This window comes from Pterocles gutturalis, unplaced genomic scaffold (assembly GCF_000699245.1).
Source record: "Pterocles gutturalis isolate BGI_N339 unplaced genomic scaffold, ASM69924v1 scaffold50555, whole genome shotgun sequence".
NCBI classification, from domain to species: domain Eukaryota; kingdom Metazoa; phylum Chordata; class Aves; order Pterocliformes; family Pteroclidae; genus Pterocles; species Pterocles gutturalis.
In genome coordinates, this window is record NW_010145222.1 from 1 (window position 1) to 26,773 (window position 26,773).

Consider the following 26,773-nt stretch of genomic DNA (forward strand, 5'->3'; position numbering starts at 1 on the left):
TACACAACTGTTTGTCAGACTTCATTTCTTGCACCTTTTGTTTTAAATAACATCAAAATAGATGTTGAATCCTACAAACAAAAATGACATTCACCAGTTACCAATAGAAATGTAGTAAGTACACACTGCAGGTTGAATTTTACATACTGAACTGCATTCTGTAACAATGATTACCCACTCAAACGAATAACATTTACAAAGACACAAAAGTAAAGTGTCAATCTACTTCAAAATTCTCTTCTATGTCTTCTTTATTCCAAGTTTTGTATAACTCAGTAATTTCCAGTGGAAATTATCCTTATAATTTCACCAACCCTTACATTAATTTGATGTTCCTACCGCTGATGATCTTAAAGTACTTCACAAGCATAGTTGAAAGGCAAAACTATTACTGTGCTTATTCAATATCTGGTTAAATAGCAATATGTAGAGTCATACATCTAAAGGTCATGAAGAAAAAAAAAAAAAAAAGGAAATAAAATTATGCTTTTCCAAACTGTTTTTGGGATAATACTGAATCTAGAATCTCATTAAAAAAAAAAAAAAAAATCTGTTTCCAGATAATCATTACTGTGATAGCCTTGAATCAAGAAATCCATCCAATCTTGAATTAAAGCCACAGAGTACAGAAGTACCCAGAATCAATGCTAGGTCGATTTTCTCAGTGGTTGGTTACCCATACTGCGAGAAATCTTACAGGTTTCTGGGCTGAAAGTATCTAGCTTTCACATCTCTCCACTGGATTGGGTTATAATTTCTATAAATATTTTCTTTCTACATACAAAAGCTGGCTAATCAACACACATGTAGCTCCAAGCCAGCCCCAGCACACAGTATGCCTTCTGGTGCAGGGAATGTAGGGGAAGGAAGAACGGTTGATACAGGCTGTTAAACGCAAGTCAGTGTAAAAGCAGACTTTACCGATCTGATTGCTTGCAATAACTTGTTCTATCACATAAGCCTAAACCACATTCCTTCTGGAAGTATATGGGGTGTCTTTTGCCAACAGTTTAAGTATAGGTACTCTTCACTTTGTTGCAAGTCAAACATTTAATCTCCTTAAAAACATAAACAAAACCTGTCTGACAAAAGCTATCTTACAGAAAAGTCAAAGGTACTGATAAGATCACCAATTGAATCCTTTCCGTCTGAACACAGTATCACCACTATTATGCCTTTGTCCAGACTCCACAATTTAACTAACCTAATTGTACAACTTACTCTTTTAAACAGAGGTTTGTGAATAGAACTTCCCAGTCCCCTGGAAAAGTATGTTAAACAGCAATATCATAAAGTTCCTTTGACAATTATTTTTGGTGAGACGTATGCAAGTCTCATTCTGTCAATAAATGTTTTCAGTGTTTCATTGGTCCTTCTGACTTTTGAAAAATCAATTTATTTTTCCTTATAACTGCAAGAATATTAATATTCTCATCCAAAACATTCTAATGCAGAGAAAAATTAACTATATCTGCTTTGGGAAAGACAGCCCTACCTTCCCTGTATGAGATCCAAAGTCAGCTCTGAACCTCTATCAGTACCCAATACATGCAAATTTTCTTCTCATGCATTTTTAACAGAAGCTTTCACTAGCAATTTTGATTATCAGTTCTTCAAATTTACTGCTGACATGGAATGATTCCCATTGCACCATCTTTACTGGTGTGTTACTGGATGTGTCGGGTGAAGTCAAGTCACATGTAGTTAGTTATAAAAAAATACAAGTGAAGGTATTAGCTATAAAATTGTCAAGTTCATTTCACCTTTAGATTTGAATTCATTTTTACTTGAGAAGGCCTCCTTATATTATACAGTTGTGGAATTCTTATGTTTTTCAGCATCTAACAAATCCTATAAACTCTGAATTATAAGCATGATTTCTATGTTTCAACTTGCATTCTCACTTAATGATCGAGATTTTTTAAAATAGACATAAGTGTGAGACATGAAGAGCCCATGAATCTTCACTTAAAGCCAGATTCTTCTGCCTCACTTAAATTTAAACTCTGCATAAACATTTACTTTGTAAATATCACTTTGCTAGTTTAAGATGTTACTCTCTTCATCTTGTTATTAATGTCTGCTGGAAGGTGGCTTCTACAACTCTGCCAGTGGAAGGAAGGGTGAAGGCACTCCCTCACACCGGCTGACAATACTTTGAAAGCACAGATAGATCTAGGAATCTTTAGAAGACACTCTACAGTTTCACAGACTTAAAGCAGTTTAGAGTAGCGTTAGCTTGCAGCAGCTCTCTCTCACCCGTTTTGATTCTAATTAATATTACAAAGAGTATTTAAAATCTTAGCAAGAATATAATATCTTAACAGAAGTTTTAGAAGTACACAGGTTTTCTATAGTGACTATTTCTTTTCACCACAAGTTTTACTCTTCTTTGTTCATAGATATAGATTTTTTCTTTTTCTTTTTACCTGCTCACATGGTTGACAAGGCGCGTCTGTAAGAGCAGATCTCTTCCTGGCAGGAGATTATCACAGATTAGATGTTGATTAGATCGCACAGCTACTCCATGACAAACACAGAGAGAACACAAAACATCCAAAACCTGAAAAAAAATAGATTCTTTTCATCTTACATATTTTTTCATGCTCAAGGGTTCATAATCACTGCGAGCTGCTTCAAGCAATATAATGCTATATACCTTGTTACTGGAAGACATGTAAAGGTATATAATTTATCCAACATAGTAGTTTTATTTTACAACAATTCTGAAATTCTCCTAACAATATTAACATACATTCTTCCTACTTCCCTTGAGATTTAGTGTTTATCAATGTTTTCATCAAAAAGAAGATAATGCCCCCCTTTACTTCTTCAAACTGCTCATATGTCTTTAAGGAAAAGTTTCATTCATTCTAAATATGAATTACGAATACAGTAATAAAGTATTTGAAATCTGACTTCTATAACATGCTTGTTTTGTTCACCTACATATACTTGTTTTGTTCACCTAAATATACTTGCCTCTTCTTTGCCTACCTTATGGTTTCTTCCATGTTTGTCCAAAAGACAGATAATTGATTTAATATGTCCTTCCTTAATAATGTTTAGAGCTTCTGGGCTTTCCACCAACACACAGTGTAAAACCTCTAGAATACCTGGGTAAAAAAAAAAGAAAAAACATTTAATCAAAGCATATAAAATCATAACTGCACATATTTCCTAATACACTGCTCAGCAACATGGAGCAGTTTCAAAAATCATTGTATATGATAAACAAAACCAAAACAGGACTGATGTTTTTTCTTCTAGATTTCCCAAAATAAGTGAATGTAGTAAAAATCAGAAAGGACAGAAAAAAAACTATAAACTAACTTGAAATTTTAATAATAAATACCTGATGATTAACACTCACAAATTCAAACAAACTGGGTAAAATATTGGTTTTCAATGGCTCTAAAGGGTGAAGACTTCACAATACATACCTATTATACACACAAAATATGCTCTCCATATTTAGTTTTCTGTGTCTTCCCTTAGAAAACCATATGACCCAGTAATGCAATCATATACCTCTGAATTAGAGAGTAGAGGTAAATTCCCAGTCTAATGGCCTCCTGTGTATAATTTTCTTTCTGCATATAATAGCTATACTGGGAGCCACAGTGATGTTCTTAAAAGTGCAAACAAATAGAAACCAGCATGAAACTAAGATATGCAAGGAAGTAAGAACCACTAAATCTCGAGTGGCCCCTCAATTAAATGCAATTCCAATCCCAATAAAGCAGCAGTCACTGCCATGAAGAATCATTAGCCTCAGAATGGTTCCCTGCAATGGCGCAGTAAAACAGGCTCCCATGTGGACTGGATCAAGTCACCACTTGCTTTGGGATCTTCCACATCTGGCAAAGACAAACATTACGCATGTGGTTCACCATTATCAGTTGCTACAGTTGTTGCCACAATGAGAAAAATCAGAGGGAAAACCGAGAAGCTGTCTTAAATGTAATTCCTATTTGCACCATACATTTCTCATCATTCTGCCTCCACCCCTGTATTGAAGCAATGGCTCCATTCATCTTCACCCTTACAAAGCAAGATCCATAGCTTGAGTCTTCTGCTCTTTGCCATGCTCGCTTTTACTGAAAGAAAGTTGTAGCACTGTGAACTCCCCTTGGTGTGGGAAAAAAGTTCATCAGACAAAAATGCTGTCTCAGTAAGACCACACTGGTCTTTCTTTGGTTCTAGTGCAGAAGAGATCGTCAGCCGCTACAGTTGAGTAAGACTAGGGTCAGCTAAGGAAAAAAAGTTCCAAACAGTTACTAACTGGTTGTGAATAAACCACTGAAAAAAAATGTGTGTAATAAATAAATGACCACTAATATTTAAGAATTTTAAGACTGCAGTTCATCCACATAACTGTCTCAGAACTCATCTGAAGTTTTCTGAACTTGTTAAAAATAAAAACAAGTTTTTCAATTTGTAAACAATAAAAAAATTAGAAATGCAAATTTAAGGAAAAATAATATGTATTCTGATTTACTGGGGGAATTTTTACATACACACATCCCTTTTTGTTTTTTTAAATAATTCCTGAGTAACAACAGAATATAGTCGGGAACATTATAACTAACAGATCACAAAGCCTCTCACAAACCAAAAATTAAAAATTAAGAGTTAACTGAGTAAGCATTCTAGAGTCAACCAAGGAAAAATTAAAAGACAAGCTGAAAACCAGAAACTCTGAACAGAATTTAAAGTATCGAGTATTAAAAAAAATTGTTGGAAACAATATATCTGTTTCTGCTAAGTATGAAATGCATGCTTATGCAGTGAATAATGAAATGCAATGAAATACATAATAATTATAAAACATTTACAGACTGGTATTAAAACCATTATTTAAGAGGAATATAAATGGCCAGGAGCTCGAAGTCTAAACTGTTATCTTTTTATCAAAGCAGCAGAAAATCCCATCTGGAAAATCTCGCAACTATCTCAGTGAGGAAAAGAATATTAAACACCATTAACAACTACTACAGAAATAACGTACCTATGCAAAGATATGCATTCGGAGACTTAGGACATGTTCCATTGTTATGCACCAGAAAAGACTAAAATACCTTCAGTTCATGAATTATTTTTTTTATTGTTAATTTCAGACCAACTTGTATTACCCTTACTTGCATTTGGATCAAGGTACAACGCTATTAAAAACAAAAATAAAGAGGCCAACACGACCAAAGAAACTGCAGACCTCCTCATAAAGGAAACCAACAATGAAAAGTTATCTTATAAAGGACAGAAATTTGGCTGTGCAGACTTCTTACAAAGGGATAAAAAGATATGAAGTATGTTATGAACAGTCATATTCAACAAGAATTTTCATTTTTTTTCTTTAAACATAGATTTTAGATTCCCATCTTTGTTAAGATCAAGTTACTCTGCCAGAAGAGACAATGGGTGCTTTTAAATCACTTGCTATTTGATAGTTCTATTTTTTATTTCCCAAGAAAATCTCAAATAAAATGAGGATTGGCATTCCCAGTGACTTCAATCATGTCTGCAGTCATCTGGCTTCATTCAGCTCTCTCATTTTAATCTCAGACAAACTACAGTACTATCACCTTTTATCCCAATACTATTTAATGTTTTTATCCAGGGATCTGGAGGAATATACACTGTCATCACTAATAAAGTGTACAGATTACTCAAGGACTGAAGTGTAGTGAAAGCAGAAGACAGCAGATACAGTAACAATTTCATTTATCTGGTAAACAGGTTTCAAACAAAGTATGTGTTTTAATATGTCTGAAGATGGAGTCATACGTATCAAAACAAAAAATGCAGGTGACCCAGTAAAGATATTGCAGGCCATTTCCTGTTCTGTGCACTGGCTCCAAAAAAAGTCACAACCACAATATAATGAGCTAGACATGAACTCCCAAACTGATTCTGTAGCCCTGGAGGTATAAGCAGAAAGTCTCAACTACAAATAAGAGAACATATTAAAACTGAATTTGGCAGTGGTATGATCTGGGCTGCAACAGATGTACACTTCCAATATGGATAGTAACAATATTGATAAAAAAGGATAAAAACCTAAGAGTCATGAAAGCAAGCTAAAGGAGTAGATGCCCTGCAGCAACCTAATAGGAGCAGAATCCACCCAGCCTGCCAACTAGAGAAGCATGGGTCACTCAAATATGGTAAAAGTACCTAGGGAGGTAAGAAAAGTGTTACAAAAAGATCCTCCATCTAGAGGGATGTAATAAGACCAACAACTTTATTGTGTGCCACAGTGATCTGGGAATGCAGGGAAATCTCTAGACTCAAAACTTGGTAATTCAAAGTTTGCTACCTCTCATTGTACCACTGAAATGCACTTTCAACAATATAAACAGTAATCCAATATTAAATTATACCATATAATGTAAGTGTGGTAACCATACCTTTGGAAATTTCAGATTTGTGTAGGTAGATTCATAATCTCAATTTTGCCTTAAACTAGTATACGGGGTTCATTTTCTAGTCTTAACCTTTTCAATAACAGAAGTAAAAATACTTTGAAAATGTAAACATTCAATAATAAATGAATGTTATCAACTAGACTCACCTGCCACGGCAGCTTCTTCAATTACTGCAGCATCTGAATGCTAACTATCAAACACATTTTGTTCTAAGGGCAAATTCTCTCTATTTCAGAAAAAAACGCATATGAACGTACAATGTCTGTTGGGACTGACCCACTTTCAGATTGTCTACATTAAAGAAAACTGCACCTGTTCCAATTTCACTGGAGTTGCTCAAGGCAGTAAAGCAAGAAGTGTTCAAACTTAATACAAATACCACAAACAGTATAATATGCAGAGTTTATGATAAAGATGAGTGAAAATTCGTTCTTAATGACTAACAGATTAAAGGAAGCATATATTTTCAGGAAAACATATTGACTCCTCTAATGTCATACTGTAGAATACTAGAATAAAATGCATGCTCTTAAAAAAAAATGCTCAAAACCTGATATTATCTGGTTTGAAAAATCTTTACTTAGAGGGTATTAGATTACAGACTTGCCCTATTCTATTTTTTATTACCTATGTTTTCACGGCTTTAAAATTTTAGTAGGACTAGTTAATCCCATCTGGAATATATTTCAGAGCGAGACTAATTTAATCTTAATTTATGCATTGAAGAGACAGCTGAAGCACTTGCATTGCATTATTCATTCAGCTCCTGTGATATCTCACTTCTAATATGGTCTATTCTCAGATACATTTATACTTGGACAAATCTTCATTTTCTTTCTTTTGCTTCAGTGAAGATCGGGAAGTGAATAGATTTCTAATCTAATTTGTACAATCAACTCACAATTGCTCTTTAAATATTTAATGCCTTTATTCTGTTTTCATAATATTTTAGTTCAAGGATAAGAAAAAAGTGAAAAAAATTAATTGTATTGATAATAGTTTACAGCATCAGATGTTTACCACAACACATTCAAGAAAACACCTACAGGAGATGTAACTAAAAACTTCAATGTTGAAGGTGAACTTAGTTTTGATGAGATGACTGGGCGTTGTATTTCTTCCTCACAAACACTCTACCTTAGAAAATGAATTAATTATTTTAAGCTAATATATGCAGCCAAGTATTCTTATTCAAAAGGTGTCATATAATGCAGTATTTCCCCCTATTGTAGTCCTTCCACTGTAAATTAAAACATTTCATATCCTCACCCCAATCAAGCCACATAAAAACTTAAAATCTGGCAAGCAAGCATCCCACATAAAATCACAAAAGTACATTTACATACTAAAAACTAAACCTACTGTGCCTCTCCAGATACGTAAAGCACAGCATAAATAGTGGCTTGTATAACTGACTCCTTCAAAAACAGAAAAAATCTTGATTATAAAATCAGTTTTGGAGGCAACATGGAAGTTATGTTACCCGAACATACGGGGAAGGAGTTCAAGTGTCCTAGTTCCTAGAAGAAAACTCAGAACAAATGAGCATTGCAAATATTAGTACCTTCAGTTCGCAGCATGTCATGAGGTTCATTATGCAGTACGACTACGTCAGATTACTCTGCAGTTTACAGAATTCATCTCACACTTTAATATCATAAACATTAGGTTTTGATTTTCAAACTTTATTTTGAGATTTATTTTTAAAAATACATACATAACAGGAACTATGTAACACAGCATTTTTAGAGCTGTCATACCAAGTTTCACCTTGAACCTCCAAAAGTTGAGTGCGAAGTTTTGAATTATTTCTGAAAATCCTAGCCCTGAGAGTTTCAGATGTAAAATTAGGTCTCTTAGGAAACAATAAATAAACTATCTTAAAGAATTTGTGTCTAAAGTGAGACAGAGTTCCCAGATTCTCAAATCATAGATGTGTTTCAGGCATGCTCCTTCTTGCTAACTTGAAACAGAAGTTCAGACCTCAGGAGTAAGAGACGTGATTGAAAAGGGAATGTGTATGTATTACGCAGGTAACACTGTTACATGCAAACATATAGCTATCTTCTGAAGACCTGTCTATTACACATACTCAAGTAGAATACATGAACTTGTCTACATTACCACTACAGTCCTTCAAGAAGAGACAAATTATATCCATTCTATATGGTTTATAACTGTAAATAGTTTGATGCAAAACCTGAAAAACATGCAGACTTCCAAAGAGAAGGGAAGCTACTAGAATTAGAGAGAAAGCAACTTATTACAACTGACACTGTGGAACAACTGTTTTGCCAAATAGTTTGTTTTCCTGAATTAAAAGATAACACTACAACCAATTGGTCAAAGAAAAACTGCCAGAACTTAAGGTAGAACTAGAATTGAAATCAATACGTAAAAATGTTACAAATATAAATCTCACTTTATTAATATAATTAACTCTCTCATGTAACTTCATGACTGAACAATTATATCGCCAATTGCAAAGAATGAAAATCTGGTCAAATACAGAAGTTAAAATAATAAAAAGCATACCAGAAGAGGCTTCCAGTCTTTCTAATCTGCTGATCAACCAATCAAGAGATCCAGAAAATTGAGCACAGTTTTTACGATTCCCTCGAATCAGAGCCGCTATTGGAAAAAGAGAGAGAGAGAGAGGAAAAAAAAAAAAAAAAACAGAATTGTAAATCCATTTAAATTAAAAGAATCTCTGTCTTGTCCTTCAAGGAAGGATCCAGTAAGATAGATTCTTCAACTTTAATTATTGATGTTCTTGACTGAAATTTAAATAATGTAGAGGTGGTTAGACTGAAGCATAAGAAATACCCTTGGCATAAAACTGACCTTTAAGGTATTTAAATTATTTTAGCTTTACAATCACCTCAATAATCCCTGAAAAATTCTCTGCATGAAGTAGCCCACTTTGACACCACAAAAGTCAGCTGCTACTGTAGAAAGACATTTCTGTAAAGCAGTATTCTTGTAATGACAGGAAACAGTGGAAGAGCAGAATGTGAAGCCAACAAAATAGGTGATAAATGTAAATTATTTTCTACAGACATAATACCTTTTTTCAATAATAATAGGAACTAAAACAAGATAAATGTCCAGGAATTGTCATATTTTCGGCAGGGCTTTAGGGAGGAAGTAAGTGGTTTGAAACCCTCATGCTTTAAGTTGAAGTATACTGAATGCATGCACTGATTTTGTGCGTATAAGTGACTAGAAGTCTCACTGGACACTGCAGGCATCCTCGTGCCCGACCTGTCCTGGAATACATACATTTGCATCTATGTGCACACAAACAAGGTCTCACAGAAGCACCTGTTCTACTCCAAAAAAAAACAGTGAGGCACTAACATTTCTGTTTGGTGAGTTCAACGGTACAAACTGCTTTTCTTAAGACTGTTTTCCATTTCTGCCAACGAAATATTTCAACCTGAAATTTCCATGTTTATTTTCAGCAGCAGAGACTGTTGGTCCTGCTAAGAACCAATGGCCTCTTAAAAGCTATGTTTTATTGCTGCAGAAATACCCTATGTTATATTGCAACCCTGCTTTTATGCTGTTTCATTTATAAAAGGTTAAACTTACAGACCTGTGACATGAATATGATATGAAACTGTATCTGCAGAGGGGAAAAGCAACCTTGCAGTTAGTTGCAAACAAGTTGCTGCACTGCGAGTTTTTTATCATGAGGAAAGAGACCATAATCCAATTGCTTCACAGATAAAACCAAAGCGAAACAACAGCAAAAACCCCAAACCAATAAACCAACCAACAAATCACAAACAAAAGTAAAAAACAACCCCCAACAATCAAAACAAACAAATTATCTTGTTGATATTATATGATACAAAATCTATAACATGAAATCTTACATAGTTAATTAATCACGACCAGTTATTTGAAAATACTTGGGAATCATAAGAGAAGGAGCAGCTTGTTAAAGGACACCAATTAGAACTAAGGGACACCTGTTTCTCTAAGCGACTTTGTGATTTATTATAGGCAAGCCATATAATCTCACTGTGTTTCAGGTAGGAACATAAAATGAAGGCAGTAATAGTTCACTGCTTAACATGAAATCAATAAATTTAACTTCATTGACAGTAATAAGACACAGATGGTTTCATAAATGCAGCTAAGCAGAAGGTTGTGAAAGGTTAGCATTCAGTGGTTAAAGCTGTGCACTAAATGACACACAGAGCCACTTAACATTGAAAACAAAAAATAATATGCAACAGTTGTTTCTTTTATTGCCCACTACTCTGAACACGACTAGCATCCAGTCTTAAAGAAATAAAAAACAAAAACAGGATGTGGTCAGTCAGATATTAAAGTCACATCATTACATATACACTTGCACATCTTTGATGATACAATAGGATCAGATACAATTGCAGAGTGATTCTATATATTTGTAACAGAGGAAGGACAGATGCCTTAGTAGATATATGTCAATCATTTTCAATTGAAAGAGGGTAGATTTAGATCAGATATAAGGAAGGAATTTTTTATGATGAGGGTGGTTGGACTAGATGATCTTTAAAGGTCCCTTGTGACCCAAGCCATTCTACGGTTCTATGATTTTTATAGTATCCAGACTCAACTCAAAGTGTGTAAATGCCTCCATTCTCATCACAGTGCAATATATCACAAAGTCACTGACACGGCAAAAGCTATGAATTGTGGCATCGCATTTTACTTTTGTTTATGCACAGAATCAAAAACAAAGTCCTGTTTGCTGAAGCAAAACTGTGCAAGCAAGATCCATTTCTCATCCATGCAATTACTGCAGAGCTCTAGCATTATTCAGAACACAGCAACATGCAAATTCATTATAGCCAGATCAAAGCCAGGCTTCTTAAGCATTAGCTGCCAGAAGATCTCAGCAACTCCTCAACCAGAATCACAGCCACAGGAACCACCTTGTACCCTAACAGCCTGCAACAAGAACGGTGATAGTAGTCACCATTCAACTAGCTCTTTCCACGATTTCTCGGAACAAAGGAGAGGTATTTCTGGTTGACTCAACGGTATTTATTTACTCAGTCAACTTCTGTTTCCTCTGACAGAAAGGGCAGTGCGCCAGACAGAAGCACCTCATTCATTTTATCAAGGGCTGCACATCATGTGAGATTATTTTCTTCTCCGGAAACACAAGATGATGGACTTACTTTGACTATGGAAAAGCTTTACAACAGTACTATATGCAGAACTCCTGTCTCATTTGCCTCATTTTGCTGTTGAATACTAAGCAGAGTTTATGTGAAGTGAGGCATGCCATTAAAATTTCATTTCCTGTGCCTCTGAATTCAGAGGAATGGAAGTTTTCAGTATGCCTTGCACATATGAAATAATGGTGAATATTCTGAAGAAAAGGTCAGATCCCACAGGTCTTAATTTGGGAACTAGCACTGGTAGAGTCTTTTTACCTAAATTTCTCTCTCTATCTGTTCCTCTGAGTGAATGGGAGATAATGCCTTCTATTTGTCTTATTACTGAAGATTCCACCAAGAACACTCATTAATAGTTCTGATTATTGAGATCTAATTATTATGATCTCATTATTCAGATTCAGATCAGAATCACAAATGGCACAAAAGAACTCCAAGATAATGGTTTTGTTTTACAAACACGAATTAAAAGGCTCACAATAAATAAGGTTCAATGCCACACACTGAGTAGCAAAGAGAAAAGTATTGTAAGTACCAGTAATAAATGAGCACTAAATAAGGAATGGGACTTATAGAAAAACCCACTATACACACTGTGTTCAGACACTTCTTAACAACGTGGTTCACTCCATTTTACAAACTCAATACTAGGTTGTGGAATTTTTAATTGAATTGATGTATAACATAACATCACATCACTTTTATACCTTTGCAACACAAAATTTCTCAGGACTGAGATTTTACAAGTATAAATGATACTTGCTTTACTGGAAATTATAATGTTTTACTGGAAAGTAAGACAGCAACCTCACAAGAGCACTTTGTCCAAACTCAAGCTTTGGCCAAAACACGTGCAACTTCAAAGGCAAGCAGGCCCTCACATTAGAGCTGGTGTGGGACAGAAAGCAATCAGCATAGGCACATGCATACAGCCTACACAAAGGACTGCTTAATAGCAGGGACACATTACTGTCCTTAGTCACTTAAGGTCAGCATTAATGTTATTATTTAACCTTACTAATGGCAACGAGAAAACCTGATGACAGAGGAGCAAGGAATTGGTCTCTTAGGCAGTAAAGTTTCCAATTAACCACTTGTCAGGAGTGAATATGCAGGCAGCTATAGTATTGGATTAATGATCCTGTATAATGAGTCATAGTAGAACATAAATAACAAATGCAAGTCAAACTGGTGAGCAAACAAATCAGGCAATTAAATGCCTGAAGCTAAAAACTACCTAAAGAGAAATTTGACAAGGATACCAACACTTAAATACTTACAGAAGGTATTATGAGATTTTTAGTGACTGCAAGTGGACAAGACCTTCATGATATACTGCATCTAAAAGAGTGTACCCTTCCATGGCACAGTTTCCTCGTATAATGCTGGAGTCACTTGTCATTACTGACTAATAAGAGAGGTCTTGGTGATAGAAGCTTTAGATTTATGATGCAGTTCTGCAGCCAGATGTGTGACTTCTACACTACAAACTTCTACAAAACTGACCACAATGTCATGGCTCCTTAACACAGGAATTACATATTCACATATATTATTTTTCACAGATTTTTGGGCAGAATAGGAGATACACCAACAATACAATATATGAAAAACAAACATTCATTTAATTGAAGTCAGAAACATGTTATTTATCGCAATAAATCATTTCTTTATCATAATAAATATTATTAGAAAAATTACATTATTTGAGTGTTTCCAGTGGATTTTATTCTTTGCCACATGCAAGGACCTAGAAATGCAAAAATCTTGCTTAATTTGTAACCTAAATTTCTACACAGTGGGAAGTCTTCTATACTGAAACAGGTATGTGTTTTTTTTCATCTGAGTATTATTTTGAGCTAAAATAACCAAAGTAGCCCATAATATGTCTTACCTAGTAATTCATACAAAGAATTCAGAATAGATTTCCATGCTTCTCCAGCTTCCTTCCCAGCTACATCTGCAAAATGAGCTGCACTGCTGTATACATTCAAGCGATCAATACATTCAAGAACAAGGTTGATCATACCCTAAAAAATGGAAAGGCTCAGATTGTCAGAGAAGAAGAAAAAAAAAAAAAAAAAAAAAAAAAAAAAAGTATTGTTTAGGTGCAAACACACAAGATTTTCAGAAATATAAGAAAAACAAAACATGGAAGGCAGGATATGCAAAACACAAGAACGTATACATGGAGACAGACAAGTGGAGTCAAACAAGCAATCACTATGGAAAATGTTTCCTTGACTGTTATAATAAAAAAATTTACCATTTAGGATAGTCAAAATAAAGCAAAAAAATAAACAGTATTCCAGACATAATTTTAGGCAAGTTTCTATTCCAGAAGGCATTTAGGAATCTAATTATAGTCAACTATCACTACCAGAGAAATAACAGACAATATTAAACAAAACACTTAAAGCAGATATTAAATGAAAACATCCTTCTGCATCAAGAGATTAAACCATAACAGAAGAAATTAATTCACACATAAGGTGTAAATTATTGTTATAATTCAGGACTCAAAGTCATATAATAATGTATTTAAAAAAAAAAAAAAAAGGAAAAGGAAGTAAGGCCTTAAATGTATTTCTTTAAATACAGAAGAAAATCAACAGATCTAAAGAGATTACAGAAGTAGCAAATAGTTTGACTCTTACAGGGCAAAAAACTCATACTCTAGATTAGATGTCAATGCTACAGACACTGTGAGAGAATACTTCCAGACAATGTGATGGAAAATCAGGAGTAAAACTGAGAGAAGTACCTCTTCCTGGAAGAGGTTCTGGCGATTCTTCAATGCTCGGAGCCTGTTTTGTTTGTCTTCATGCTCCAAATGTTCATCAGGGGGGTGAAAGTAGCCAATCAAGTCCTGAAGGCTCAGACTGACTGACTCGATAGGCAAATCGACAGTGGAAGACTTCACTTTCTTGCTGAGAGCATCAAGGCCCCTACAACAAGATGCAAAGTCTCCTGAGTATTGGAAATTATTTTATTGTTTAAACCATTTATTGGTTTAAAAGTGAAGTCTGTTTAGATGTCAAAGCTCAACTCAGTTTCTGACAGCTATGTAACTTCTCAACAATAATTTGTCTGCCCCATTTTCCACTTAACGATCTACCCTTTCCTTCTCAAACAGAAACAGGAAGCATCAAAAATGCTGTTTCCCTTAAACACTTCTGAAATCCATAAAACAGGTTTTAGTATTCTAGCTACACATTTAGCAATATCAGAGACAAACCACAAGATAAAAGAGATGATCCTGTAAACCTGTTCAAAGCATCACGAGGCTGGAAAGGACAGAGTCAAATGATCACTCCTGTGGTGCCGAAGAGGGCCCAGCCAGTCCACACAGGCTCTCGAGCATGTCTCTAACCTGTTCATAATCCATCTTCAGTGCTGGAAGATGCAGCTCTTCCGCACACTCTGTCCCAGCACCTCATTAGCCTGTTTCCCTGATACAGAATCCAGGCTCGGCCTGCTGTAGTCTATGACCATCCTCTCCTAGAAGCCAGGGGCAGACCGTTCTCATCCATGCTGCCCTTTGCTTAGCTCAATCCTCAACAAACCCCATAATCCAATTTTTCCTCAGCGCTGTGCTTTCCAGCCCCCCGATATACCTTTCTCCTCCATTTAAACCTCATCTTTCTCGCAATGCGGCTACCACTGCAGCTGAGACCAGCACCACGCAGCAAGCAGAAGGCAAGGGCTTTCCTGTGCACCTCCTGGGCTCCCCTCAGGAAGGCGGTGGTGGGCCAGGGCTGGGCAGGAGGGCTGCCCCAGCTGGGGGCTGCAGAAGACCCGCCAGAACCTTCTGGAAGGAGCAGGAGGGGCTATGAGGGGTAGAGAAACCAGGGGTACTGAGGGCCTGCAAACATAGTGCCCACCCTCAGGGAGGAGGAAAAGATCCAGAGGATCCCGAGATTTTGGAGGCGCCAGCCAGGGCCCTGCAGCGCTGGGAGAGGAGCAGCCCTGAAGGGAAGGGCCCACCCTGACGGCACAGACAGGGAGAGCAGGACAAGGGGGCTTATTTGACACTCATGACTTCTCTTTTGACTCATTCTCAATTTTGCCATTGTAAAAAGGTTTTTTTTCGCTAGCATATTTTTGAGCAAAACCCAGCTGTGTAGCAAAGAGGTTCTTTTTGTTTGCACTGGTGTTCTGTTTACACCAACCTAAAGACCACGGAGGTTCAGCTGGCAGAGAGCCCGCCATGGCCACGCAGGCACCCTCCCAGCCCCGCACTCATCTCTCCCTCTTTTCTTTTGTTAGACGCACCCAAAGGTCCCCAGCACCCTGGCCCACAACTGTCCTCGCCAGTCCTCCTCCCGAGCTGCAGAGCACCCTGCTCACTGCCAGGATTCCTCTCTACGATAGATTCCTGGCCACAATACAGAGCAGAAGCCCCTCTTTATACTCTGCTTTTTGCTGGAATAAGATAACACTGCTAAATACTGGGGGGGGGCGAGGGGGGGTGTTCTTGTTTGGTTGGTTGTTGGGTTGGGGTTTTTTTTAACTGGCGTGTCACTCTATTTTCACCTCAAATGGTAAACTTGTAAATTTAGGAAACGTGAATTCAGTAGGAATATTTCCTGCTGAAAAAAAAACAATAAATAATTCAAAGGTTCAAAAAGATAGCTACAAAAGTTATTTTTAAAACTTAATTTTCATTGTGAGCACATTATCTGAAGTGCAATTTTTCTACTAACTTCATGGGAAAGAACGGAGGCACACATTTATGAGAATAATTTTGATTCTCTCCAATTCAGATTTTTCTTCCTGGAGTAACATCCTGTCAAAACTAAATTGTTAAACACTACCTTGGACTCCCTGTGCTCTCTGTAAAAATCTCCACTGTAATTTAGCAGTAGCTCGATTTGTGAAACCCTGTCATTAAATTGCCTTTCTCTGTCCTTATCTTTTATGGCATTCTTAGAAGCTTCTAAGAAAATGTATTATTTACAAAATGACCTAGGGCTTGCAATTCTTTTGTATTTTAAATGTCACCCAGTAGGCAATTCTCCTGACAGGCATTTTTCTCTGTTGTTATTTAAGTACCTGGGTAAATGTTTTTCAACAAATTGACATGTCTATGTCTTTGGCTGCACACTGATTCAGGACATGGTTGCTTCAGGTCACCATCTGCCACATTGTCTCCTCTTGCAAAAAATTAGTTCCTATGAAATTCTTATCACTCCATGTAGTCTTGTTGCATATCATCTTTTTTCTAATGCCAGCTACACTGATGAGAGGAGCTTTCATCAATTACTGAAGTCACAAACGCTTGAGAATTAGCATTTTATTAGTGTTATTTAGGAGGACATTTGGAGTAGGAAGATAAATGCAAATTGCATAAATCTGGCAGTATTTTTAAATGGTTAAAATATTTAAAAAGAAAACATTTTATGTGTTGCAAAATATTAAAGAAACAAGTAGCATTAAAATTGAACAAATAAGGAAATTGTAATGGGAGGGCAGAAAGAAGGTGTAATTTCATACTTTTAAAAAAAACTTTTTCTTGAGATTATTAACTTCTTCAGCATATTTGTGTCTTGTACCAGCTTGTAGTTATATATTTATCACCCTCTTCCAGGTTTTTCAAAGAAGAGCATTTTTAAAAACCATACTTAGAAAAGAAAGAGTTAAACGATGCACTGCCTGACTTACAGCAAATTTTGGCAAGGAAAAATGTCTCTTTTATGGTTTGTTTGCATTCTCAGTATGTTTACTCATTCAAATCAAGGTCAAATAATAAATTAATATTAGAAGATAGAGAAAAGAAACTGACCAATACCTCTCAAGGTACATCTCTGTTGATAACACATAAAGAATTGGCATAAAGTCTGGTTTAAGAAGTATTCATCTGTTTTTTTCCTGAGGGTTAAATTGTTCACTATTGTGTTAATGGCCACTTTGAATAAAATAAAACAGAAAAAAAGAAAAGGGATGAAAAGATCATTTTAAAAGCACACCTTATAAACCTGTTAAAGAGGAAGACTGTACTACGGATGACACGTGCTGTACGGGATTCTTCATTCTGAGATCTGGACAATGTTAAACCATCATCCATGTGACCTTCATGGTGCATTATTGCCTGCAATACAAAAATAAATAGCAGTCACTGCAAAATGAAACATTATTCACAAATGAGAAGTATGAAAACTCACGTAGTAAGGCAGGCAAGGAAATTATGAAGTCACATACAAAAAACAAAGGAATTTGATTAAAAATAGATAATCCCATGTTTTACTTTGTCACGTCCAAGGACACACTTGTACTGAGTCAGCAGGTTCAATATCATAATAATCTCAAAGCCGCAGCTTCTGTAAACAATATACTTTATTAAAAACAAAAAATCAAAAGTCCAAGGTTTTTTGTTTATTGTTTGTTTTTGTCCATCTAAAAATAGTTCCCTTACACAGCAGCAGATCCCTAAAGTACAGACAAGGTCAAAAAAGATATTCTTTACTGGTCCCGATTTCCAAGGATGTTCCTGGCCTTCTTTTTTACCTATGTCTTGAGTCACCGCCCACAACTTCTGGTTTTTATGTTTAGTTATCATGGCTCTGAAGGTATTCAATCCAATCTACATAAATTATTTTAGGTAACAGTGTTTTTTTCATTCACACACACATGTACACACGCACACTATATCACTTACTAAATTATTCAGTAATGTATCTTATTTTAGAATTATTTCGGTATTACAGTTATTATAATTATTAATTACATTAGTACTATAATCACAAAAATTTTACATGTATGTATAAACGCTGTTTCCTAAGTATATATTATTTTATAGAAAATATTTATAGAATATATATGTGTGTATATATACACACTTATACAGAAAATGTTTATATATATTTATATATATAAAACTACAAGCATGACCTTCAAGTATACTGGATGTTGTTCTAGCTTTGTAGTTCTGGCATGTAGAACAGTTGTAGAAAATACCACAGTGTGGATAAACATAACTTTTTAAAGAAGGTTAAAACATTTTTTCCTTGCTGAGAAATAATCTCCTGCAATGTTAAAGACTTACAATAAACACTAACACATATGCAGCTTCTGGAAGATGTGTTAGGTTGTAAAAGAATCTTTTTCCTACTTTATTATGCTGAGCTAGCGTTCTACTCAGCCATGATTACTCTTTAAAAGTAGAAACACCTCAGGGCTCAAGACTTGAACATTCCACCTCACATGATGGAAAGAAAAGACTTTGAACTAAAAGCCTTCCCCATCCAAACTACAGAATGCTGAAAAAAAGGAATTTTAGTGTATTCTACAGGCTATTACCAATATTAGAGTTTGACATCAAGTATACCCAGATTTATCAGTTTTGTGGGTTTGTTTGGCTTTCAGTTTAAGAATTCAGTACATCACGTAACTTTTCAATATGTAACCAAAAAAAAAAAACAACCTTTCACAATGACATGAAGACACGCTTAAAATACTTTAAACACAGAAATTAGCCGTCTCCTGTAGTTCCCTTCATTTTCCCCCTGTTCTCTCAGACTGTGACTGAATGAAATGCATTCCTATTTACAGTCTTACCTTCCGCTGCACAGAACCCATTCTTACAGACTTTGCATCAGCAGACTGGTACGTGAGCCATAAGCCTGTACCTACATGTTGTATGAAGCATATTGAATCCCCATACTTTATTTCAGGTGCTCCCATTCCATCCACCTCTTTTCTTGTCCCTATGTCCAACTTTTCCTGAAGAAGAAAAAAAAATGCATACAAGAACAATAACCAATATGTTAATATTTGCATAAAATATTGACTACCAGGCAATTGTCAAAAACAGGACCTAAAAGAATATTTGAGATCCTTCTTTAATGAAACAATTAAAAATTGACAAAAGTGTAACTTCTAGTTAAATACGTAGGGAAAAGATGGAGAGAGAGAGATCCCTTCCACACAAAAATCACACGAGGAAAGCCAGGTGTATTCACTTCACCTGCCTAGGAAAGAACTAGGAACTTAACTCACCATACATAAAATTATTGAAACATAAAGCTTACAAAACAAAACCAAATACATTGATTCCCCTATCTGAACCAGACATTAATCTCCAGAAGCTTTTTCTTGCGGACTTTTTTTTTTCCCCAGCCTGGAAAAGATGAGCACCTCCCTACAATTTACTTCTAACAGTCACAGAGCGATGGTCTTTAACCTGTCACTGCCCATTATCACCCAACAATGGGCTCAGTATTTACCAAGAAAAGAAATACCATTTCCATGTCTTTGTGACCACCCTGTTGACATACTGTGAAAGAAGAATGGCATGACCACGTGTCAGTCCAGCTGGTGTCCTATACAGACAGCAGTTGTCTCAGGAGAGAACATGTAGTATCCCAAACAATATTATAGTTTGCAATTGTAATTTGAGGTATTCTCCAATACCTAGCTCTTCTAAGAACCCACTTCTTCCCCACAGACATCAGTTTATAAAAGAAACAGCCTATGCACCGTGGTTCATGGCAGATCATCCATTTAATCTCTCCAAAAGCATATGGTTCAACCCATCAATATACCTCGTCTGCCTGCACTAGCTGTTAAATCCAAAGGTAAATACGGAAAAAAATATGTTACAAAGGATCAGGATATATCTTGTTAACTGTAGGAAAAATGTTAATGCAGTTATGCCCAAAACTTCTCAGTGGACTTTGACCTTCTTCACTGCAAGTTCCTGAGGCTTTCACCACTAGCTCCATTTTAGGCAAAAATCTTCTCCATTGAGAGTAACCAAAACCACTTTGACACATGAGTTTTGATTCATGTGATCAATTTATTGATATAGAAACTATCCATCATTCTGCTGGGAGGAGAACACATAATTGTTGCAGTTGAAGCCAAGACTACTGCAATACTGCCGTTGCTGGTTTGCATTCCCTTTCACAACTTCAACAGTGCAGGCAGGCTCACCAGTGCAGTAACTCCCTGCATTCTGCTTCTACATACACTCACACATGCCCAGATAAGAAGCTGCTTAATTTTCACTACTGTTCAAAAAAATAATCTGTGCAAATTGCAGGCCTATTTTAGCCCATACATTCAGGGTGCAAGATGATCCCCTTAACAACATACAGCTTCAACCTTCTCTGCTTCTCCTGATCTGCAGTAGAGGACCAGCCACTTCCTTCAGTTCCTCAGAGTAACGTTACAAATAAAGAGAAAAAAAAAAACTTCTAAATATTCTATCCTGCTACAACCAGGAAAGATTAGGAGAAAGATTATACCATACACATGAGCCTTGACAATTTGGGAAGACAGCTTCACAGTGAAAGATGACAAAGACTTGGTTTTGAAATGAACAGAAGACAATCTCTAATTTATTAAATTTTTTTTAAAAGCATTTATTAAGTAACAGGAGATGTCATGTAACTAGATTTTCACCCTACAATTATCAATGCGTTTTGAAGAACTTAAAAAAAAAAAAAAAGACAACTGAATACTCAGGTGAAATTCTTATTATTACTTTTCATAACATTAAGCTTCCAGATATAATATATTCATCAATTCAGATTATTAAACTGTTTCTGGATACAGATGTTAATTCCACTATCTTGTACACATCTGATCCCTTATGTGCTGAAATTCTTATTAAAGTCTTGTCCATTGTTACATGGTAATAATTGATTTATTGATACATCTGATGCCAATTACTGAGTTATTGTGTGCTTCTATTTCATTATTAATTCATTATTCTGTTCATATAATTTCTCCAAATGTTATATTTAATTCTTTCAAAAACTAGCACTAATAACCTGAATGTAATAGCTGTCGGAAATTAAAAAACTACTTAAATAGGACATTGCATAAAAATGATGATACAGGAAAAAATAAATTGGGTCCTGCCATCATATGAAAAAATGACAGCCTGATTTCAAGCTCCAGTCTTCTGAATTGAATCTTTGTACCTAGAAGATACTGTGAACCTGTGTGTACATACTGTGCTTCTACATTGTAAGATTTTCTTTTTTTCCTCCTTGCAACCAACTTCTTAGGACACAAATATATGAATTGATGAATTTTCTCATAAAACACTGTCAAGAACATAAGGGACTATTAATTTAAAATATTATTCCATAGTTTCTTTAAAATCTACTGATTATTACAGAAATTTAAGGGGTTTGACATTGAAATTTTCATTCCAATTAGTATTAACATTCAATTTACTTAGCATAACAATTGCAGTGCCAACAATGTGATGAACAAGATCTTCGTCCTCACCTATGTAAATACACTGGCAACTCTGCATGTAAGTTTAGAGCCCAGACTGAATTCAAACACATTCAGTTGATCTCTTTCCTGCAAATAAACATAGCAGCCAGGAAAGGAAACACTACAAGTTGTATTGAAAATAGGAGAGAAGATGGAAAGCTAGGGAATGGTGTAGGGGCAGCAGGCACTAGAGCATTCATTTGGGACCTTCAAGATATTGCGCTTTTTTGGGGAGTGAATAGGAACCAGAAATTGTTTATAAAGGGGAAGATTTGAATGGAGTGTTGGTTTCATGCCAATAAACAGCCAGTAGCTGAGAAAGTATGTCTAAGGAATAAATCTCATTATCTCCTGTAAAATAGTTCATCAGTGAAAATCAGGATCTGAAAAACATCAGAAATCACTATGTCACCATTTAATAATTGCGTATTGGTGCAGATGCTACGTGGTGCAAGTTTCCAGCCCACTACACCTCTTACCATAACCTGTCGTTACATAACCATCCGCTAATTCTTCCTACAGCATATTTACAAAGAAAAGCTTCTGTTTTATGTGCAGTCTAGGCTCATTCTCAGACCATCAACTTTTTCTAAACAAAAATCAAAAGTCTTGATTCATTACACTGGAAAAAACAAAAACAATTGGGTTTTGCAACAGTCTGTAAAGCACCTCAGTAATGCAAAGCAACGAGAATGCACTGGAAATGAAGAGGTTTATTGAAGAATACACCAGATGTTCTCCAGAAGGACATGCTCTTTATAAACAGGTTTCATTCCATGCATATAAGAACACAAGTCAATCTTCCCACATTTTTTGTGGGCTAAAGAGACAAAGTAATTTCAAATGGCTTTATCTTAATGTTGAAAAAACATTATTCTGTGAAGCCTAGCCTTAAAAGTGTTATTCACTCTAATGCTTCTGCTTAGTTCCTTAAAACATTCTGAAAAGGATTCCCATGATTAAGGCTTGTCCTTTCAATTTTACCTCTTGTCATCTGACCCAACCTATACCTCCTGTGGCACACGTTCAGGACTGACATTCTAGCAGATCTCACTGACTGGGAAAAGCTAATTCATGACTGCTTTTTAAGCTGACATTAATGTATTTCCTATTAAATTTTATTAAGAAACAGGCCAAGATATAAATATACAGAACATAAAGTTGTATTAAAAATGATGTATTTCTGTCCACTGGAAAAGACTGTGGACAGGAAAAGCAGACTTTATACAGAATATATAAATATTTCAAAATTGGGAAAATTAGGAAAATTACCTTATTTCAGTGGAAAAGTGATATTAAGATGAAACTCTTTTTCAAAATGAATTAATACTTAGCAAATGTGAGAGAAAAAAATTATAGAACTTAATCACTACAAACTCAAGTCTATAAAAGAGCCATATGTTTGGGGAATAAATTATAGATATCTGTGGACATCCTGTGCTGAGTGAAATGAGACTACAAGAGAGAAAAAAAAAAGAATTCTATGAATTTCCGATGCTTGAAAGGCTAATATAGTTCTCAGTTAATGATAATTATTAGGGTAATACATAATAACCAGAGCACAAAGTCTAATCCCCAGAAAAAAAATGAAGAAACTGTTACCTCTTCAGAATATCCTTATCTTCTGAGCTCTTTGGCTTGTGATGTTTTCAAGCTTTCACATGTCTTTCTTTTGTTGAGATATTTAAAGAATTTTGACATGTAAGAAGATTCTGATCTAATTTTTCAACTATACCAGAATGTTGTGGTTTGGGAAACAAAGAAACCCCACAATACCTTAAGTTTTTCCTATGTCTGCCAACAGATATAAACAGTGAAGTAACCGGGAAGTTCATCAGAAAAACAAATAAGAAATGAGGAAACTGTTCCAAAAGTGGGCAAGCAGTAAAAAAAAAAAAAAACAAAACAAAACAAAACCCACAACACAGCCAGGTAGCATTATGCAAAGTGCGAAAACAGAAGCTTTCTAGATATTAATTGCACTGATGTTTGTTTGGTTGGTTTTTTTAATCAGTGAAAAGGTAGAAGGCTCCGATAAATCTTGCTTACTAAAGAGATTGGAACTGCTACTAGTTATATTAATGCTGCACTGATTCCATACCTTGGAAGACCGAAAACAGAATGCCGTAGATTTTACATCCGCTTTCTCTTTGTCTGTAAGAAGAAGACTCTTGTCATCCAGGAGACTTAAATATTTTCCTGTTGTTATATGTCTTAGTCTGAATGGTTGTCCCCATCTAATGTGGCTGCCACTCCACCTAAGAAAGGTCATAGGAAACGTTTGGTTTTTTTAAAACAAAACAGAGATTAACTACTGGCAAAAATATTTTAAAGGAGATTATATTGCCAACTAGTTGCTAAAAGGATAAAATTCTACTTGTTTGACTATTAGTAAGAAAATGGCTACTTTGTGGTTATCTCCTATAAAACTATTTTAATAAATAATCTTAACCTCTTCCTTTGTACAGGCTGCCTTGATCCAGACTGAATTCCCCTTGAGAGAAGGTATCAACGGCCTATGGAAAAGGCGGCTTGTGCAGTACACAAAGAGCTCAGATCTGCCAGTTTCCTCTCCAACATTTAACCCACCAGCAGCCCAGTTTGTTCACTCTCCCAGAGCACTCTCCTTCCAGCAGTCAGTACACTTGAGGTAGTGTGCAAAAAAGTAAAATAGCTAAATAAATAAATTACAATCCTCATAAAATAAATTTTAAAAATTATTAAGCAAAGACTGTCCCAGATTCTTCATAGTCTGTAGGAGGAAATGAAGGAAGAAAGGCAAAGATTTTCTATCTAAGCACTCCAAGAACTCCTCAATTTGAAATATAGATTGCAGGTTTCTAACTTCTAGCCTTAAAATGAAAAATCAGCTCTTCTCTTCTCCCTAACTCCTGAAGATAAACTTGTGCAGGGGTTACTAAGAAGGATGCATTTCACAGAGCCTTTCCAGAAGGCTTCTCAAATATTCCTTAGATAGGAAAATTGCCACAGCGAGGATGTTTTCCTGGATCTTCACAAAACTTCTGCAGTCTTCAAAAGTTTACACTTTAGATGTTCATGCACACTGCTTTTTGGAGAGGAAATCATACCTGAAATCATATCCGATGTTAACAGAGTTATGACATACTGCTGAGGTTCTGAAATGCTTCCACAAATGCTAGTAATTCTCTATGCTTACTGTGGCTTGAAATAACTTCAAATTATCAACAAATGTTCACATAGAACAATCGACAGAATATACAAACATATTATTTTGAACTTAACCTGATTATAAACTTACTCCCATATCAGAATTTTGTATTACTGCATTTTCTCACTTGCATTTAAAGTAATTCCAGATAAAGCAGTTAAAAACATAAAAAGTTTCTATGCATATATTGTGCATAGACTCACGTACTACTCTGAAAATCCCTTAAGCTAGCACTTACACAGGTTTAAGTCATTTCTGTTCTCCCTCACACACTCACGTGGCAGATTAAAGCATTTACCTATTCAATACAAATACCTGTTTGTTTAAACACGTATTCTTAAGAGTTGTCCATACTGTATGCAAAGTATGCAAAACTGATTTGGCAGATATTTGTAAACTGCAGGAGTTTTTAAAATGCAAGAACAATACCTGGCTTCTGTTCTCATAACAGGATTTATTACACTTCACTAATTAAACTTCTAAACCCTTTTAGTTACTGGTTTTAAAGAGGCCAAAAGAATGAAGAGGTTTTCCCCTCAACTATTTTCTTCTGTAAACTAAATAGCCTCTTCTGTTTAAGCTGAGGGGAGAGGACTTTGGGGAGGAAGGAAATATGGAAGTTTTATGTCTTAGAAATGCATTTCATTTTTTTTTGTCTTCTACACAGCCAAGCCAGTAAACTCCACAAAAGCATATCTAAGTATCAGCGTTCTAGCACAACTTTGGCCTCTCAGTTAAGTAAAAGGTCAGGTCATGAATCTCAGCTTTTGTATTGCTGGGTCTGGTAAAACACATCAGTTCTGCACCTTTCATATTATGGGCCATGCTGGGGAGCTGCCTTTTCTCTAGGCTAATTCAATTTTCTCTTGGACTCAATAGCTATGGACCATAAGAAAAAGAAAATAAGAAATGTAGCGCAACTGAGCTATGCCCCTAGTTCATGCCTGCAGGATAGGAAAAAGGACAATTCACGTGCACTTAGAAGAAAAGTCTTCTGAGCAGAAAGTAGCTTGTGAAGCCATTTATGACTACTAAAAATTAGTTTCTGCACTGTGAGAATATGACCCCTGCCACCTTTCAGGAAAGAAAACAATGCTGAACAATAGTATCTGGCATCCCATAGCACATGCAGACTGCCCAGGCAATTTTTATAGTTCTCTACTAATGAGGAGAGTTCAGAAACAGTGATTCCTTCAGAATCATATCAAATTAACAGAATTAATATATCTGCAGTCATTCTGGGAAGGACTAGAACTGATGGAGGGCTTCAGGCATGCGTATACTAAGTTACAAATTGAAGCACTTAAATGAATAGCAATGTGCCTGCAATTCAGCAATGAATGTAGACAACTATTAGAATATCATACGGGAAAACAGGGAGGTGAGGGACTTGTAAGAGTAAGTGTTATCCTTGGGGTTTTTTTCCTGGTAAGAAAGTCATGTTCCTTAAAATGAAAGATTACCACTGCCTTTCCTTAGTTGTTTTGATAGTTCTCACAATTTCTCTCAGTCATATATGTTCAAATGTTTACACTTCACAAGTTTGTATACAATGCCTGTCAAAGTGAGATATATGACAGTTGTAGCAGAACTCTGAATTTTCTCAAATCCCCACATTGCTCCAGTACCACTGCTTATTAGGGAAGTACATGCAACAAGGAAAATAAAAAGCCAGACATCCTTCCACTGTTTCATTTTTGTCACTTAAGCACTTTCGAGGTCAATTTTAGTCCAAAGCAAAA

General features: G+C 35.7%; 1 protein-coding gene across 1 annotated transcript in view; it reads right to left on the reverse strand.

The window, feature by feature from the left end:
* Positions 1–2,429: 2,429 nt before the first annotated feature.
* Positions 2,430–26,773, reverse strand: part of LOC104470403 (ryanodine receptor 2-like) — a gene marked incomplete at both ends in the record, with an annotated part of 38,454 nt that continues 14,110 nt past the window's right edge. Inside the window, 8 exon segments of the mRNA XM_010085308.1 lie at positions 2,430–2,563; positions 2,998–3,116; positions 8,964–9,059; positions 13,503–13,638; positions 14,373–14,556; positions 17,578–17,699; positions 19,166–19,330; positions 23,943–24,099. Coding sequence (XP_010083610.1) covers positions 2,430–2,563; positions 2,998–3,116; positions 8,964–9,059; positions 13,503–13,638; positions 14,373–14,556; positions 17,578–17,699; positions 19,166–19,330; positions 23,943–24,099 — 1,113 coding nt within the window.